Raw genomic sequence first — 19,808 nt, 5'->3', positions numbered from 1 at the left:
ATACTTCCAAAGGACAACAATGTCAAGGTATTGGAGTGGCCATCACAAAGCCCTGACCTCAATCCTGTAGATAATTTGTGGACGGAACTGAAAAAGTGTGTGCAAGCAAGGATGCCTACAAACCTGACTCAGTTACACCAGCTCTGTCAGGAGGAATGGGCCAAAATTCACCCAACTTATTGTGGGAAGCTTGTGGAATGCTACCTGAAACGTTTGACCCAAGTTAAACAATTTAAAGGCAATGCTACCAAATACTAATTGACTGTATGTAAACTTCTGACCCACTGGGAATGTGATGAAATAAATAAAAGCTGAAATAAATCATTCTCTCTACTATTATTCTGACATTTCACATTCTTAAAATAAAGTGGTGATCCTAACTGACCTAAACCAGGGAATTTTTTCCTAGGATTAAATGTCAGGAATTGTGAAAAACTGAGTCTAAATGTATTTCGCTAAGGTGTATGTAAACTTCCGACTTCAACTGTAGTTACATGTTGAACTTCCATCCTCTCAGGCCAGCTGGAGCACAATGTATGAATTTATGGTTCGATCAGAATCGCCATTATAATAATTGGCCTGTACGACGAATGAAGTAAAACAACAAGTCCAAATATCTATGTCCATACATTGGTAATTTAGGAAAGGGACGATTTTAACTAGCTAGTCAACAGAGGACAGCAACACAACAAGATGCAACAATTCAAGTTTGTTTGTGTCAATAATGATGTTTGGCCTGTGATGTGACTGGTCTGAAGCCAAATCCAAACTGGCACGCCAGAACCATTCACATCTGAACTCGCTCAGTTTAGCTCAACAGTGATTGACTATAATTTTAATAATTGTTTTATTTTACCAAGGAAGGCCAAATGCTCGCTGGCTTCCCTTGCATTCAATGCTACAATGTCATAATCTTTCTGAACAGACAGCATCAGATAGATACGCTGTTTCGTGTGCTCGGATGGTTTCTTCGGTGAGATAAATTCAGCCTTTTGCGAATTTAAATACATTTTGGAAACACAGAGAGACAAAATATATTTTGTATGTTTTTTTTCATTTTTACTTGGTCCGTTTTTGGGGGAAGCTTGCTTAAACTTGTATTAAGCATGGTCAAATTAATGACTGGGGTGGGGCTCATTGATCATGAGTTATCATATTAAAACTGCAAACATTTGCCTCCTATAGCAAAATATGTAGAATGGCAGGAAATTAGCTGCAAAACTGCTAATGTTTCTCTCCACCCCATAGCAAAATGAGTAGAATTGCATGAAATTTGTTATAAAATTGCTAAATCTTCTCTCCACCTCATGGAAAAATGTGTACAATTGCAGGAAATGAACTGAGATGGGGGTGGATGTGGGTACACAGACCCACGAGCCACTGCAGCCCCTCATGATGAGTTCACTTTTTTGTGGTCCCCACCCCCATCACAGTTGCCCATCCCTCTCTAAACCCTCAGTGGTAGTAATCACACTGGTGGGGGAGGGGGCCATTCAACTTACTGAACCACATGACCTTTGTTTTTAGGTGTTCAGAACAAGGTTAAGGGCAGAGAAAGCTTACTGGACACCAAGAAAGCTTTGTTGTAGAGCTTTGTTGCTTAACACAAAATACGGGGAGGGGCAGCAGAGTATAAAACCATATCATCTGCATATACAGCGCTTTCGGAAATTATTCAGCCCCCTTGACTTTTTCCACATTTTGTTACGTTAAAGCCTTATTCTAAAATTGACTAAATACATTTCTTCCTCATCAGTTAGCAAATGTATTAAAAATGTGAAAAACAGAAATACCTTATTTACATAAGTATTCAGACCCTTTGCTATGAGACTCAAAATTGAGCTCAGGTGCATCCTGTTTCCATTGATCATCCTAGAGATGTTTCTACAACTTGATTGGAGTCCACCTGTGGTAAATTCAATTGATTGTACATGATTTGGAAAGGCACCCACCTGTCTATATATGGTCCCACAGTTGACAGTGCATGTCAGAGCAAAAACCAAGCAATGAGGATGAAGGAATTGTCCGTAGAGCTCCGAGACAGGATTGTGTCGAGGTACAGATCTCGGGAAGGCTACCAAAAACTTTCTGCAGCATTGAAGGTCCCCAAGACCACAGTGGCCTCCATCATTGTAAATGGAAGAAGTTTGGAACCACCAAGACTCTTCCTAGAGCTGGCCGCACGGGGAAACTGAGCAAATGGGGGAGAAGGGCCTTGGTCAGGGAGGTGACCAAGAACCCAATGGTCACTCTGACAGAGCTCCAGAGTTCCTCTGTGGAGATGGAATAAACTTCCAGAAGGACAACCATCTCTGCAGCACTCCACCAATCAGGCCTTTATGGTAGAGTGGCCAGACAGAAGCCTCTCCTCAGTAAAAGGCACATGTCAGCCCACTTGGAGTTTGCCAAAAGGCACCTAAGGAAGCCTGTAGAGAATACAAATATTCCAAAACATGCATCCTGTTTGCAATAAGGCACTAAAATAAAACTGGAAATAAATGTGGCAAAAAAATGTATACAAAGAGTTATGTTTGGGGCAAATCCAACACATCACAATCATGGTGGTGGCTGCATCATGTTATGGATATGCTTATCATCAGAAAACAATCTAAGGAGTAAAAAGAAACAGAATAGGGCTAAGCACAGGCAAAATCCTAGAGGAAAACCTGCTTCAGTGACAGATCTTGAATAATTTTTACAAGAATAATGTGCTAATATTGTACAATCCAGGTGTGTAAAGCCCTTAGAGGCTTACCCAGAAAGACTCACAGCTGTAATCGCTGCCAAATGTGATTCTAACATGTATTCACTCAGGGGTGTTAATAATGATGTAAATGAGATATTTCTGTATTTCATTTTCAATAAATTTGCTACAATTTCTAAAAACATAGTTTCACATTGTTATTATGGGGTTATTGTGTGTAGATGGGTGAGAAAAACATCAGTTTAATCCATTTTGAATTTAGGCTGTAACACAACAAAATATGGAATAAGTCAAGGGGTATGAATATTTTCTGAAGGCATTGTAAGTATCATGATAATATCGTATCGTGAGGTCCCTGGCAATTCCCAGCGCTATACTGTACAGTACAGAACAGTAGAGTAAAGAAAAGTATAGTACAGTACAGAACACTAAAGTAAAGAAAAGTACAGTAGAGTTCTTACTATACACAGTAAAATCACCAGTGTTATATTCACTGTGACAAAAGTGATCGACTCCCATAGAGTTGTTTTCGCAACTGGCAGTGCCAAATGACCCCTAGCGTCAGTGCTGATAACTGGTGTTAATTACTAAGGTATACAATTTCACTCTATTAGTATAGACATTTACTCAGTAAGTGTAAACAGCATCACAACCCCGCACATAAGTTCACTTTCTGCGTTCAAATTTCCTTTTCGCGACACCATTGTTGGATCAACAAAATCCTAATTTGTTCCACGACAAGTGAGTTTTAAACAATTATTTCACTGATATTATTTAGCTATTTTAATTTAAATACTTGATACTGCCGTGTAACATAAAAAGTAGCAGTTTTGATTGTGTGTGTGCAGCTAATGTTAGAGTTACTTGCGTTTCACTTTTTGCACGTCTTTGCTAGATAGCTAGCTAGCATGCTAGCTAACTAGCTCGCCCCTGTCCTGTGCAGTTAGTCTGCTCCACGTGGCGGTTCCATGGGCACGTATCTCATTTCAGCACCAAGCTTTATTAGCCTCATGCTAGTTTGTTCTCTTTATTTCAGCTGCTTACTATATATTGAAGACTAATCTGATTTAAGGTGAGTTGTTTATTTAGCCAAATTATAACTGCATTTTCGACTTGTGGGTGATGCTTATAGATAAATATTGCGGCCATTGCATCGGCAGCTAGCTAACTGCGTTTTTGACTCACTTAATCACCAGTTCATTTTGGCGGTCTTGTAAGACTGCTCCTAGAACATGACAACATAATATAGTGACTAGCTGGAGATAAAAGTGTATTTTACTGGACTAATTAGGCCGTGTCCACATTCCGGGACAGTGAATGTGAGTTGAATAGTCTTTTTGCTGTAGTTGGGACCTGCTTCAAGTAATATCAGACAAGTTCTGGTCATGATCCAATATTTTCAGAATATACTTTTAAATTAGCATTGCTAAGTAAAGGAGTATTGGTGAAAACGTTTGCAGTCAGCCTGATATAATGTGTCATGATTAAAATACAAATGTAATGCTTTTCATCCATTTTGGCCTTATCTAGTACCATTAACTGCTTTCAGACCTAATCATGCTGATCAGGGTGAAATTCAATGGTGAACAAAAATATGTCAAGATCATTTTGACCTGACACTTGAAAACCTTTTGATTGGAGGTAAACTTTTAATTTGTGAATGGAAATAAATGTTTTGTGTTCATACATTTACAAGTCAGTCTGAGTACTCTTACCATTACGATTGCAATTCTAATTGGAGGTTGTTGTTTTAATGTTTGTCACAGCTTTCCTGAAATGTGAGATCCCACTAGTTTATCAGAGGCAAAGCTGTATGATGGGTCTGGAACTAAAGTTGAAGGGGGGGGGGGGGTGTTTTAGGAGGTGGTGAAACGGCTAGATCTTTGTGTTTTCAAGCTCACACTGAACAATGATGCTAAAGGTATGTGCTGGTTTTCAAGTCTTGACTACTTGTGGCATCACTTTCAATATAACCATACATTTGACATGCCTGTATTGTCATCGTGTATTTCAGAATCTTCCCTGATGAGTCCTGTCTCTGCCAGTTCTGTGATCGGTGGTTCAGACCATGAGTCGGATGATACAATAATTTTGAGTGATGGAAGCTCCTCACGACAGCATCAAAGATCTGATGACGAAGCAAAAAATGTACGTTTGTAATTCATTCTTCAATTCACTTGCCATCAAAGCTAATAGAGAGCATACTGAAGAAAAATCCTGGTGGAGAGGTTGTCATCAAGGAATACTTCAAAACTAAAAGCCTGACTGACTGCACCAGATGAAAGATGATCAACATTCTTGTTTCAGCGATGACAGACTCTCATGGGTAAGTTTAAAGGAAAGATTCATAATGAAAATTGTTGAGCATTACTTGCTCCCATATCTGCTGAATGTTAAAAATGACTTCTGTATCAGTATCTCAGTCACATAATTGGTTAGGCTACTGCTGACCATCCACTGCTATTGGTAGAAGATTTCTCTTGTATCAAACTCAATGGGCATGATACTGATTCAAAAATCACTCCTGATATTTAGCTTACTGGGGACCAATTCTGCTTGTGGAGACTCTGATTGCTGGCTAAACACAACATTATATTGTCAGGACATCACCACCTCGCAGTGTGAGGAAAAACGTTTGCACAAGGCATCATATCCTTGTTCCCATACCCGAAGGATCCCTACACCGCAAATGGATATATAACAATACATTTCAACTGATAAAGGGCATCTGCGTTTAATTCGTCTGGTATGGTATCTGAGTAAATGGGACTTGGTTATTTGTTTTTTCTTTCAAGATTAGTAAGATTAGTCATTTTCTTAAGGAACATTATTATGACCCTAATAGTGGAGAAGGGTACCTCTCGTATGGAATGAAAACCGTTCAGAGGAATTTGGCTTCATCTGAGAAACGGCCCACTCAACTATACTCTGGAGGGCCAACTGCTGAGAGGGAGTCCAGTCCATCCACTTTGGCTACCCTGAGTGAAGACCGGTGCAGAGAGGCCATTTCGAAGGCAATTTCTTTCTCACAAAACATTCCATTTTAACCTCAGAGTTTGAGTAAATCACCAGCCTACACATAAGAGAAATGGCCTTAATCGACATCTACGGCACCCAGGGAACAGTGGGTTAACTGCCTTGCTCAGGGGCAGAACAACAGATTTTTACCTTGTCAGCTCGGGGATTTGATCCAGCATCCTTTCAGTTACTGGCCCAATGCTCTAACCACTAGACTACCTGGGTGCAAAACTTTAAATGTGTGAAGGGATAAACTGATAACAGAGCCTAAAATCATTCTCAACTCCACAACATGGCCATATCCCAACTCTCCATTCCTTGCCCCCTCTCCTTCCAGGTAACTGACCAGTGAATTGACTGAATACCCCCCACACATACACCACAAAGTACCGAGTAAAGGGTCTGAATGCTTATGTAAATGTAATATTTCAGTTCTCTATTATTTTATTTTTTCCGAAAATAAAAAATAAACGTTTATTTTTTATTTTTGTCATTATGGGGTATTGTGTGTCGATTGACGACGGGGAAAAAACAATTTAATACATTTTAGAATACAGCTGTAACATAAGAAAATGTGGAAAAAGTCAAGGGGTCTGAATACTTTCCGAATTCACTGTGCATCACTATGATTAATGACTTCACATTTAACTGGCTAGCTAGACACAATTGTTACCTTGTAGCTACAACTTTTGAAATACTCCTCTTCTTTTCGTACAAGCTCGGCTTGTTTCAAGTATTTCTTTGAATCCTGTAAATAGAAACATAAACTAACACCACATCTCAACAAGAAGATGCAATGATTACAACATTTTAATCTGACAAATTATAGCTAGCTAAACCAGCTGAGCTCTGAAACTACTGTAAACTAAAGTAGCTAGCTGGCATGAGCTTGCCGCTAACCTCAGACACATAGTGTGCAGGGCAAACCCGTTTTGGTGATTTCGGCAGAGGCGGCTACAGAGGGGAGGACGGCTCATAATAATGGCTGGAACGGCGCGAATGGAATGGTATCAAACACATGGAAACTATTTGTTTGATGTATTTGATACCATTCCAGTGATTCCGCTCCAGCCATTACCACGAGCCCGTCCTCCCCAATTCAGGTGCCACCAATCTGTGGATTTCTGGAATATCATCAAAATAAATAAATCACAGCACGTTTAGACTCATTCTGCAGTTTTTACCTGATTAACTACAATCCCATTGGAAATTAATTTTGAAAGTTTATATTTCTAAATTCAAAATGATGCTGTCGCTGCTTTCTGTTGACAAGACATTGATAAATAGCAGTGGCGACCCGTCATACAGGGCAGTTGGGGCAGAGCAAAAACAGGTGGGGAGTTAGTTGCCTGTTTTGCATGTTATTTTGGCATTAATTCGTGTCACATATCAGTTTGCAAACAATGTAAAAACAAATGTATTGAGTGAATAAAGCTGCATACAAACATGAGCTCTTGCTTTCTTGAGTAAGGTAGCTCCAAAATGCAAGTGTTTCAGCCTAGCTCATGTTTGATTTCTGTGGAATCTGCAGGGAGAGCTAGGTAGTTCAAGCTCTGTTGGGTGCTGCTGTAACCTGTACCGGTACCTTTCTGCGTTGTGTTCTGGTGAGGTGTAGGTGGAAGAGAAGGGAAAGCTCTGGACACAATTCTGCCGGTTGTCTCTCTTTTAATGACTATATAGAATAGATACAAATGCAAGGCAAATGTTAATGCTGCCGTCTGGACTCTCATACACAAGTATATTTGCCTGATAAAAGACAAAAGACAGTGCAGAATGCCCGTGACAAAATCGTCAAAAAAATGATCTCTACGGTAGTAGAGGGCTGTAGTACCTGCTGTTCCCGACAGAGATCATTGCGGCATAGTTGGCATTTTTCATGCTGCAGTTGGGAGCGGGCAATTTTGCGATTAAAATATATTGTTGTCTCATAGATTATTTGAAAATGTTCGTCTTTCTGCTTTGTATGCGTTAGCCTACCTGTTGTATTATTAAAAGCACATCGTTGTCAAATTATTCACACAATCAGAATTCGCTGCTTCAAGTTACTGTAAGTAGCCTACCTCTCCTCGTTGGGCGTGCGAGATCAAGTGTCCTAGTATATGTGTGGTCTCAATGAAATAGAGTAGGCAGCCTAAGCATGGGCGGAGAAGCACGGGGCAGTTAGCTTTCCTAGGACATTTACTTCCTAAATATGATTAGGCTATAGTTTACTACATTGCCTAGAAATAAATATTGATCACCCATATTTGGATACTGATTGGCTAAAACAGCATTTAGCTGTGTGTGAGACGGTATACCATGACTGACTGTTTAGGCTTGTCACCTTGATATTCGTGTGCCTTTTCACCTCGATAAAATGGCAACATCATCAATAGTTCGACATGCCGATGTAGAAAATAAGCCATTAGATCAACTTGATAGAAACCGAAACATACTAAATGGGCACTTGCCTGCTTCACTGACTGGTGTGCAGAACATGGGGTACATTGTGAGTTTGGGAATACAACAAAAACGGAACCGAACGTCATTCTATGATACTTTCATGGTTCAATGAGAAACATGTATGACGAAGAATATAGGATTAGCAGCTAACGTTACGCTGGACTCGGAGCTGGTTTGAACCGACATATCAACGACCCCTTTTAGTCTGGCATGGAGTATACAGAAGGACACCCAATTCACAACGAGCAACAATGTGTCTATCGGCGTAATTAAAAAGTTGAGGAAAGAGGGGCGCGACAAAGCTGCCCACCAGTGAACTGATACATATGTAAGTTAACTGTTAACGTTAGCTAGCTAGTTAAATCATTCTAACGTACCCTGACAATGTAACCGGTAGTTTTGTAGGCCTAAGTTAACTATTAGTTCACGTTATTTTGTCTTATATTTTTCAGGTACACAAAAGACGAGCCGATGGGAGTGACCACCCTCACCCCTGCAAAATAGCTGTCCCGTCGCAGATTTAAACAAGCCACTGCCTCCGAACCACCTTGATCCAGAAACTGTCGGGCAGCCCCAGCTGTTTTGAGCGCCACACTTTTAGGTACTAAATAACAAATTCAAGTTTTATTTTGGGGAGGGCTTGCCTGTTCTGCATGTTAATTTGGCATTAATACATGTCATATCAGTTTGCAAACAATGTAAAAAAATAAATAAAAATAAAGCCGCATACAAACATGGTCACTTTTGCTTTCTTGAGTTATGCAGCTCCAAAATGCAGGCGTTTCAGCCCAGCTCAGTGCTTTCTGTGGTGGTGGGACTAGCCAGTAGAAAATACATGAATGTCTTAATCGAAATTACGGGTTGCCTCTCATCGGTTTGTCGTCCTCTTATACCATCATTTGTACATCTCTACTGTTAGTGGAAACCACATTTGTTTCAGCAAGTCTGCCATATCAGCTATGTGTTTTTTTTTAAAGGAAGTAAATGAGGCTGAATGAACTGTTTCGCTGCCAGACAAGGCTCAGCTGAAAGCCAGGTTTAGCAGTAGGAAGGTGTTGGGACTCTGCTGTTGGGACAGCTTTATGTAGGCCCTACCAGTTTGTCACCGTTATAATGCAAATCATGTATTGTTTAGTATTGTGTAGTGGCTTTGCTGCCATGCATCCCACATATTTTTTTGCCCCATCAAGATATACATGCTAAAATCGCCGGTGCGGTTGCTTGACTAGAGGCGCGAGGAATACTCTGTCAAGAGGACACAGATTCGCAACCTCTCTTCAAAGTTACAGGAGGCCAAATCTGGAAGCATTATTCTCAGACAGCACAGCAGCAGCTCCCCCAGCTAAAATAACGGCTTCTATTTCCAGCAGCGTGGAGCCAACAACCAACGATAACATGGGACATTTATTTTCATTTGTACACAGTAAATAGCAACATTCAGATCAACATTGATAAATAAATCATTTGAATGTGTTGGTCACTTTAGAAGTGGCGCTAATGCTCGTTTTTTGCCTACATTTAATGTAAGCTTGCTAGCTAGCCTGTGGTTGTTGCATAGTAATGACACTTTTGTCTGGACTACATTTTCTGGCGGAATTGATTTATTAAAGCAACATTTTCAATTTATATGTGTAGTTCCTTGCCTTACTGTGTTGGCAACCGGTTTCTAAAAGCAATAAGGCACCTCGGGGGTTAGTGGTATATGGCCTATATACCACGGCTAAGGCTGTATCAAGGCACTCCGCGTTGCGTCGTAGAAGGAACAACCCTTAGCTGTGGTAAGTATGCCTTATTGCTTAAATATAGCCCAGTAATACCGAAATAAAATCGGATAGAAAATCACATCTATTTTGACTGCCTGTATGCGTCTTGCTTGTGTTTGATATTCTTGCCTAAATATACTGTTACAACAAAGTTTGTACGAACATGTCTATCATGTATTTTTGTGTAGGCTACAACATGAAAAAAAAATCACGCTTGAGCCATGGAATGCATATATCGAACATGTTGACCATATCTTTAGTGTACAACATGAAGTTTCCCCTCCGTGTCAATAAGGGGGAAGAGGCAGCGGAGCACTGAGCAGAAGCTACTTGGGCACCCAGCTAGCACCAGGACTCATGCCACACTCGGTTGAGTGAAGGCATGATCGGCTGAGAGTTAGCGTTGGGTGTCGTCAACTGGACCAACACCATGCCGACTTTGAGGGGGGTGGATGGGTAATATTAATAGGAATTTATTAATATGACTTTGCATCGGTACACTTCTGGTGGGATTCTGGCAAGATACCGACTCCAGAGTGGCGCAGTGGTCTAAGGCACTGCATCTCATTGCTAGAGGCGTCACTACAGACCCTGGTTCCAGGCTGTATCATAACGGCCTTGATTGGGAGTCCCATACTGCAGCGCACAATTGGCCCAGCGTCTTCAGGGTTAGGGTTTGGCCGTCATTGTAAATACGAATTTGTTCTTAACTGACTTGCCTAGTTAAATAAAAAATACCAAAAAGTTCTGGTAGACAGAATCAACCCGATTCTGGGCAGTCATTAAATATGGCACCCGGATTCTACTGATTAAATCAGTTCTGGCTCGCCAGGATTGGGCCAAGTCCTTGTTTCTAGCTGGGCAGCAGCTACATAAGAATCACACACGTGCAGAAATCTATGTATAATTAGCCACTGTAAATCGGGTTCCAGAAAATCCGGAACCGCAGACACACCGTTCACCAAAACTCTGTGTTGAAAAATAGAGTAGCTCAGTTGGTAGAGCATGGTGTTTGCAACGCCAGGGTTGTGGGTTCGATTCCCACGGGGGGCCAGCACAAATAAAAAATAAAAAATGTATGAAATGTATGAATTCACTACTGTAAGTCGCTCTGGATAAGAGCGTCTGCTAAATGACTAAAATGTAAAAAATATAATATGAAATTAAGAATGTGTTATTAAGACTGAATAATCAAGTCTTATAAAATAATTTACATCACAAGACAGAACAACACTCTATCGCCAACAGAATATAGAATATAATATATTCATGTAGCTATTCTAATTTCTAAATCCTATTAATCTTTTCAATTGTTATTTAAGTGATAATGCCCGAGAAGCCGGTGTTTGGAGAATATATTGGCACAGGTGTTAGGCAGAGACGAAGCCGGCTTCTCGGGCATTATCACTTAAGTGTTGACCCTCCAGTCCATAATATAGCAGAGAACTGGATTGTTGCGACCATCAGGTGGCGCAAAGGCATAGATGTGACGAATTTGTAAGTATTAAGTCATTTATTTATTTACATAGCCAAAAAACGGACAGCCCTCTGAGGACAACCCATTTAAAAGATGACTGTGATGAAAAACAATTAGTTCCTCAGTTATTATTTGAAGAGCTTTTACAGAGGGAAGGTTTGATGGAACTATAAAAGATCTTGAAGGCGAATTTTAACGGAGCATTATTAGGGCAGACGGTCAGTGATCTTCTGTGTGCGGATGCACTGCGCGCTTCGCTTTCTGATGAGGCATCCTCGGCTCTACAACACACAGATCCTGTAAAGATGGAGTTTAGCGAGAGGAAAAGAAGAAGGAAATCTCAGAGCTTCAAACTGGTCCATGAGCAAGAGCAAGGTAGGGGATACGGGAGACTGCGTGTCTGTCTCTGTGTCTGTGAACGTCTGGCGTTGTGAGCAAGTCAGTGCTACACTGTAAACAATAGGCTAGAGATGGCTACGTCAGTACATAGGTATGTACCTGTTATGCATGTATAACTCACTCGTCATGGTTTCCAAAAAAATAGCTAGGTGAGTGAGCATTAGAAAAAGGAAATTCAACCAACGCAACGAACTAAGCAAATCGAGAGAGCATTTAGGCAGTGGATCAGTGATTTTGTACAGAATATGATTAGAATATTATTTTATGTGTTTTACTCTTGTATTTGGCTAGCCTTTAGGGCACTTTTTTTGTGAACTAGTGAGAATAATCTTTCTGAGAGCTGCAACTGAGAGAGTGTTTTTAGTGAGAAAGATTTCATCATACAATACCATCCACAGGTGGTGGAATCTGGGCTGAATGGGAGGAGGGTGGAGAATCATTGGTTTACATCACAGCCCACAGAATTACCATAGCATAGTGCATGATGTGGGCCTAGACAGAGGAATGCAATGTTTTCATACATACACTGAGTGTACAAAACATTAGGAACACCTGCTCTTTCCATGACAGACTGACCAGGTGAATCCAGGTGAAATCTATGATCCCTTATTGATGTTACTTGTTAAATCCACTTCAATCAGTGTAGATGAAGGGGAGGAGACAGGTTAAAGAATGATGTTTAATCCTTGAGACATTTAAGACATGGATTTTGTGTGTGTGCCATTCAGAGGGTGAATGGGCAAGACAAAAGATTGAAGTGTCTTTGAAAAGGGTATAGGTGCCAGGGACACCGGTTTGAGTGTGTCAAGAATTGCAATGCAGCTGGGTGTTTCACGCTCAACAGTTTCCTGTGTGTATCAAGAATGGTCCACCACCCAAAGGACAGCCAGCCAACTTGAGACAACTGTGGGAAGCATTGGAGTCAACATGGGCCAGCATCCCTGTGGAACACTTTCGACACCTTGTAGTCCATGCCCCAACGAATTAAGGCTGTTCTGAAGGAAAAAGGTGGTGCAACTCAGTATTAGAAAGGTGTTCCTAAATGTTTGTACATTCATTGTATGTCAACCCTCATATGTATATTATCATCAGTCAAACAAACATAATTGTATTTATTTTAATGTCATTATTTTGGATATACACCAAACTACCCTGATTGTACCCTACATATTACAGATCTCTGGTATTTTTATTTTCACAGATTTTGACGCAAGGAGTTTTGACAATGCCATCAATATACATGTCAATGGAGCATCAAAAGATACTGCCATGCCAGAAGGTATGATATTCATGCTCTTTATTTTAGTCAGGAAAAATACACACACACACACACACACACACACACACACACACACACACACACACACACACACACACACACACACACACACACACACACACATCCTCTCTTTCTAACTCCTCTCTTTCCTCACCAGCCTGGTTGGGTGATGAGGGTGTGGAGATTAAGAGACAGATCACAGGCATGATGCGTTTGCTGAGTGACAAGGCCGGCCGGATGTACCAGCGTGTGGGAGCAGAGGGAAACAGCCTCAAACAGGAGCCCCAGGAGGAGCACCTGAGCTGGGCGCAGCCTGCTGCTTTGCCCCCAGACCTGGAGGACCCCCAGATCAGTGTCTGGAGCTCAGCAGGGGAAACAGAGCCCAGTCCCATGTCTATACCCAATCCAGTCCCCAACGGCCAGGGGTCTGGCCAATACGGCACACGCTCCAAGACCCAGAGGATGCTCAACACAACCACCAAAGGCACAGTCAAAACTAATGGTAATGGGGGGGGGGGGGGGGGGGGGGGGGGGGGGAGGCCTATCATCCATCCAGACAATGTCTGCAGAACCAGACAACCACATCATTATACAGAGCAGTGACATCATAAAGAGGCCTCTATCAGTCCCTGTCTGGTAAGGCAGACAGACAGTGGAGAAGCTTGTGTCATTTAAACAGTCAGACAGAGGCATGGGGTGTCAGAGCTGCCTGGGCAAAACGTTTGTCCCATGTAATGACACGTGTGTATGTGAATGTGTGTCTGTGTGTTCCCGTGCAGATGAGGCTCCTGCAGTGGTCGAGGCTCCCTGCTGTATGTGTAACTGTAAGAGCACCTTACAGGCCATTCTACAGGAGCTACGCACCATGAGGAGGCTAATGCAGACACAGAAAGGTTCCCAGGAGAAGCAGGAGCACAGGGCCCCTCCCTGCCCCCCTTGCCCTGTTCCTACAGCTTCGCGTCGCAGACCCCGCAAGAGACGTCCTGTCCACAAGGTTGCTCCACTGAGCGCACCCAGCATGAGGGCAGCTGTTCCCCCTCTCCCCCCCTCATCCCCCACCTGTGTACCCCTGGAGTCCGGGGGAAGGAGGGAGAGGGGGAGCAGAGAGCTGGAGAGACCTGTGCACACCCCTGCCTCACCCTCTATCTCCACCTCACCCGAGCTCTCAGTACAAACCCTGTCCATGCAGAACAAGCCCATCCCTGGTGACGACACACACAATCCTAACTATAGACAACCCAAAGGTCTTCAAACCTCAGAGGTATGGTGCACTGTGGGTGTGTGTGTGTGTGTGTGTGTGGGGGGGGGGGGGGGGTACTATCAGTCTGTCTGTCTCTGTTGTGGGACGAATATGCCTCTCTCTCTCTCTCTCTCTCTCTCTCCCCCAGAGTGAGGTGCGTCTAGCGGAGGACTATGAGGTGTTTATTCCCAAGGCCCAGCTGGACTCAATCCTGGTCAACTACACACGCTCTGGAAGCCTGCTCTTCAGGAAGTTGGTGGGTCTTATTAACCTTATCACTGGCTTTATTCACTTTATTTATGTTGATTGACACACCATCTTGGTCACAGGTGTGCGCCTTCTTTGACGACACCACGCTAGCTAACTCACTGCCCAACGGCAAGAGGAAGAGAGGTCTGAACGACCAAAGGAAAGGACTGGACCAGAACATTGTGGGAGCCATTAAAGGTAGGAAAAAAACACACCGTGAGAGTGGAGTGGAGAGAGATCGGGCGTGGAGCGAGAGAGAGATGTAATATCTATTTGTTTTGTTGGGTCTTCTGTAAATCTCCCATGCTGTGTCTAGTGTTTACAGAGAAGTACTGCACAGCTCACAGAATAGAGAAGCTGCCAGGCCCTCGAGATTGGGTCCAGATACTACAGGACCAGATCAAACTTGCCCGCAGACGACTAAAGAGAGGTAGGGGTGTGTGTGTGTGTGTGTGTGTGTGTGTGGTGTGTGTGTGTTGGTTCAGAATGTATCTTACTGAAACTCTGTTGTTTTGTGGACTCAGCAGAGGCTACAGACCCTCAGGATATCTTCAACAGACCTTGCACAGGTACACACATATGCACACGCATGACAACAGTCGCTGCACCTGACATTCCCCCTGCCCCTCCCTCGCTCACCCATCCGTCCCTGGTTTATGCACCTTGGGTGTAATGGCTCTGTCTTTGTCCGGTATGTTTAAGTGAGGCGATCCCCCTGACATCTGACATTCTCTTCTCAGACTCCCAAAATGTCAGCTAATTAGTTTCACACGGTGCTACTCTCTCTCCTGCTCCTCTCTATTTCAACTTACTCTTTCACAGACACTCCCCTTCTCTCTCCTCTGTCTCTCACGCTCTTTCACCAATCCCTCTACTCTCTTTCTCATGTCTCCCATCTTTATCTCTCGCACTCTTTCTTTCTTATTATTTCCCTCGTTCCCTCTCTTTTGCCCTCCACATCTGTTTCTGACTTCTCTCCCTCTCTGTCTACCCTGCTCCTTTCTCCCTCTGTCTGTCTGTAGTTCTCTATTACCTCATCATGTATCAGTCCAGAAGTTCTGTAACATTAGGGTGGGGGATGTGGACACTGTCCAGAGGATGTACTGAACTGTGTTAGACTGGACTGAGCTCACCCCCTTTAACAGCAGCTCTCATATGAGAACATCAGTACACTGGAGACTAGCAAACTCTCTACATTAACAGTAGTCAGTGGTGTAAAGTACTTAAGTAAAAATACTTGAAAGTACTACTTAAGTAGTTTTTTGGGGGTATCTGTACTTTACTTTTCCTTCACTACATTCCTAAAGAAAATAATGTAGTTTTTACTGCAGACATTTTCCCTGACACCCAAAAGTACTCTTTACATTTTGAATGCTTAACAGCACAGGAAAATGGTCCAGTTCACACACTTATCAAGAAAACATCCTTGCTCATCCCTACTGCCTCTGATTTGGCGGACTCACTGAACACAAATGCTGCATTTGTAAATTATGTCTGAGTGTTGGAGTGGGCCTTTGGCTATCCTTTTGATACTTAAGTATATTTTAAAACTAATACTTTTAGACTTTTACTGAAGTAGAATTTGACTGGGTGACTTTCACTTTTACTTGAGTCATTTTCTATTAAGGTATCTTTACTTTTACTCAAGTATGACAATAGGGTACTTTTTCCACCACTGACAGTAGTATCGTAGTAAATGCTGAACATCTGTATGTTTGCTTCACAGTAAACTGTGAACATATTGTGAGGTGACACTTTCCACATTATCATTTAATTTTCCCCATTTTGTAATGGCCACACACCTTTTATTTTCTTTCTCGTCCTTGGGTGTGTTTTAATTTTAATTTAATTAGGCAAGTCAGTTAAGAACAAATCCTTATTTATAATGACGGCCTACCCCGGCCAAACCCTAACCCGGACGACGCTGGGCCAATTGTGCGCCGCCCTACGGGACTCCCAATCATGGCCGGTTGTGATACAGCCTGGAATCAAACCAGGGTCTGTAGTGATGCCTCTAGGACTGAGATGCAGTTCCTTAGACCGCTGAGCCACTCGGGAGCCTAGTTAAATAAAGGTTAAATAAATAAATAAATACATGTTTTAATGTGGATTGATAACTATGGTGATATCATATTCTTGCAATAGAATCTCTTCAGCTGTCTGGAGAGAGGGAGGAGAGGGAGTTTCTAACAACAGGTAACACCACACACACACACACACACACACACACACACACACACACACACACACACACACACACACACACACACACACACACACACACACACACACACACACACACACACACTCAGGTTATAATTTGATGATTTAATTACATTTGATATAACAATGTTTTAATTGAAAATGTGTCCTGTAGGCTGTGACTACAACAAGCCAGCATGTTTGGTTAAGGTGGGGAAGAATGTGACTGATTGATGCCGGTGCTGTGAACCAACAACTTGCAATGAAGATACAACGCACTGTACTTTATGTCTTTGTTGCTCCACTAACTTGATGCGTTGTGCCACTTTAGAAAGTCAATTTTGGAAGATGTATTGGTCTTTTACAGCTATGTCAAAATTGTATTGTGGTTGTAGAGAAAAAAACATGACAGTGACCAAAATAAGTTGGTTAGTGAAATGTAGTTAGTTTCCATGGACTGCTTTGTTTTACATATGCACAGCACATGCACACACACAGACACACACAGAAATACACACACACACACCAGTCTGACCAGTATAGTCTAGCTAGTTCTGCTGGCTGACCAGCAAAGTCTAGCTAGTTATGCTGGAAGACCAGCATGGTCTAGCTGGTCTGACCAGCATGGTCTAGCTGGTTATGCTGGCAGACCAGCCTTCGTTGTGTTTTCACTGATGACCTACCTTCATTGTGTTTTTGCTGGTGATCAGCCTTCGCTGTGTTTTCGCTGGCAGACCGGCCTCTGTTGTGTTTATGCTGGTGACCAGCCTTCGTTGTGTTTTCGCTGGTGACAAGCCTTCGTTGTGTTTTTCGCTGGTGACCAGCCTTTGCTGGGTTTTGGACACTGGTGATCATTGAAAAACATGCTAGCAGATACCCAGAGACATAGAAATGGTATCCACAAGTTCATCTGACTCTGGGGAAGTAGATGAAGGGCCTCATTGCCAAAATTCTCACGTATCTCTTTAACTGAATTGTTCGAAACAAGATTCATGTTAGAAATGAGAGGATCGTCCAGAGTCGAGGTCATGTGGGAAACACTCCCAGCAACAAGCAAATGTGTGCTTCCCCACCATAGACCAGGGTTAAAATCCGACTCCACCCTTAATGCTATGTGTCTGTCTAAGTAATACAAAAAATACTAAATGTAGAGTGGAATTCCACTCTCCATAAAATTAATGAGAGGTTTTTTAGTGCAGGACTTAAATTAACACAGTGTTGTAAAATAACCCCTTGGTGTTAATAACCAGAGTTGAGCGTGATTGTATCCTTTCTACTCTGTAGTAAAACATTGACACTCAAAATCACGACTATCATATTTCCCAGCATGCTTTATTGCAGGTATATTTTTTTGAATTGTTGGTTTCAATATCTGTGTTTTTGCATGCACGTTGACTGATAAATGGATTGATTGAGTAATCTTATGCTGTACAAAGCTAAATAACATACCTTTTCCTAAACTAATCCAATCCATTAGCAGTTGGACTTATTGCACCCTTTACTGAGATGGTTGTTCCAGTTTAAATGGTTTAGGTGGCTCCCTTTTTGTAAGCCCGCACTCTCCCTCAGATATCATATTAAAAACTGCAAACATTTCTCTCCACCCTATGGAAAAATGTGAAGATTTGCAGGAAATTAGCTGTAAAATTGTGAAATCTTCTATACTCCCAATGGAAAAATATGTAGAGTGGCAAAAAATTATTTCAGGAAATTAACTTCCGTTTTTTTTCTTCTGTCCAGCAGGGACACTAAAATGTTAGGGCCGGCTCTGACTGCATATGTGGGTATGGATGTGGTTACGCAGACCCTTGAGCCACTGTGGGCCCCTCATGATGAGTTCAGATTTTTTTGTGGCCCCCAACCCAATCAAAGTTGCCCATCCCTGGTTTCGGTAGTCTCCTTTGTCCAATTCTCCCTACCTTGGCAGTCATTCTAAATGCAGGTTGCAAATTCCAAGTACATTCTCCACTTCCTGCTTGAATTCGAGAATTGAATTTGAAATAGAATTGGAATTGACCCCAACCCTGCTGGTCACCAGCGAAAACACAATGAAGGCTGGTCACCAGTCTGTGCTGGTCTATGCTGGGTTTTTTTCAGCAGGGTTGTTGTCTCTTTATGACTGTTTATCTGAAAACAAAGGTGGATAACTTCCTAGTAACTCTTTGTTTTGCACTTGTAAAGTCCCTCAGTCCTACAAAATAAAAACAACATCTCTTCCAGGTGACATCTTTGAACTTATGAACCTCAAATGTACGGATTGCGCCTTTTAAAATAGTTCTGGTTTTGTATACCATGTAGACTGTAATGTGTTGTCTTAATGGCATTCTAACCTGCCACTCACTATGCACCTCAGTGCCATTTATGTTATTAATGTGACCAATAGGACAGTACAGTTTTTATTTGTGTTCACTGTGCCACCTGCCAACACCTTCATGTAAGGCTCCTTTGTGTACATGTACAGTTGACTGTGTATAATACATATTAAACTAAATATGATCTGATGGTACAGTGTTTTAGTTGATGATGAGTGCTGCATTGAGAGCAAACACTGTAATTGATAGCTCCTTTGATTATCAGTGTTGTGCTAGAATTATGAACAAGAGTTCAAGTGAGATTGTCAGAACTGATAATGAGCAAGTACACAGTGTTGGGGTGAAATTAGGGTTCGAGTTAAAGGGCAATTCCACCACTTTCCAACCTAATTTTCATTATCTCCAGCACAATACCAGTGTATATGTGAAAATACAAAGTTAAAAAGTTCTACCCAATGACATCAAAAGTTTAAACATTTTTAAAACAGTGATTTTCTACATCTAGTGTTTGCCAGGAGCCCAACACCATTCTGGTTCTGTTGGAACATATCAAAAGCCTCCTCTCCTTACCACAGACAGGTGGAAACATCTTGGGTGCGTTTGAGTGGTAAGGCGAAAGCAACTGACTGTAGACAAAAGTTGCGGAATGAAGTCGGGGAAGGTGTATGCGACATCCGAAAGTCGGACACTAATGTAGTTTTCCAACAGCAAGGCTCACATTGC

At 42.1% G+C, this 19,808-nt stretch overlaps 1 protein-coding gene and 1 long non-coding RNA gene across 4 annotated transcripts; both read left to right on the top strand.

Annotated features, from left to right (window-relative positions):
* The first annotated feature begins 3,209 nt into the window (after positions 1 to 3,209).
* On the top strand, positions 3,210 to 8,902 carry LOC106573419 (uncharacterized). 2 transcript variants are annotated; one of them, XR_001321343.3, is made up of 4 exons: positions 3,210 to 3,445; positions 3,741 to 3,776; positions 4,719 to 5,030; positions 8,617 to 8,902. It is a non-coding gene; the product is annotated as an uncharacterized LOC106573419 (long non-coding RNA). The 2 variants fall into 2 exon arrangements; XR_001321342.3 differs by lacking the exon at positions 3,210 to 3,445 and having other exon boundaries at positions 3,511 to 3,776.
* Positions 8,903 to 11,383: 2,481 nt separating this feature from the next.
* bend7 (BEN domain containing 7) lies at positions 11,384 to 19,274 on the top strand. 2 transcript variants are annotated; one of them, XM_014148445.3, is made up of 10 exons: positions 11,384 to 11,779; positions 13,005 to 13,082; positions 13,240 to 13,584; positions 13,862 to 14,343; positions 14,471 to 14,578; positions 14,652 to 14,769; positions 14,888 to 15,001; positions 15,099 to 15,140; positions 16,717 to 16,767; positions 16,949 to 19,274. In XM_014148445.3, the coding sequence occupies exons 1-10, from the start codon at positions 11,710 to 11,712 to the stop codon at positions 17,005 to 17,007; spliced, it is 1,467 nt and encodes a 488-aa protein (XP_014003920.1). In that variant the 5' UTR covers positions 11,384 to 11,709; the 3' UTR covers positions 17,008 to 19,274. The 2 variants fall into 2 exon arrangements, with proteins under 2 accessions (XP_014003920.1, XP_014003918.1); XM_014148443.3 differs by having other exon boundaries at positions 15,096 to 15,140.
* The last annotated feature ends 534 nt before the right edge of the window (positions 19,275 to 19,808 follow it).

Source organism: Salmo salar, chromosome 16 (genome assembly GCF_965601325.2).
Source record: "Salmo salar chromosome 16, fSalSal1, whole genome shotgun sequence".
NCBI lineage: Eukaryota > Metazoa > Chordata > Actinopteri > Salmoniformes > Salmonidae > Salmo > Salmo salar.
The sequence above is the reverse complement of the archived record's forward strand: the minus strand, read 5'-3'. Positions and strand labels throughout refer to the sequence as shown.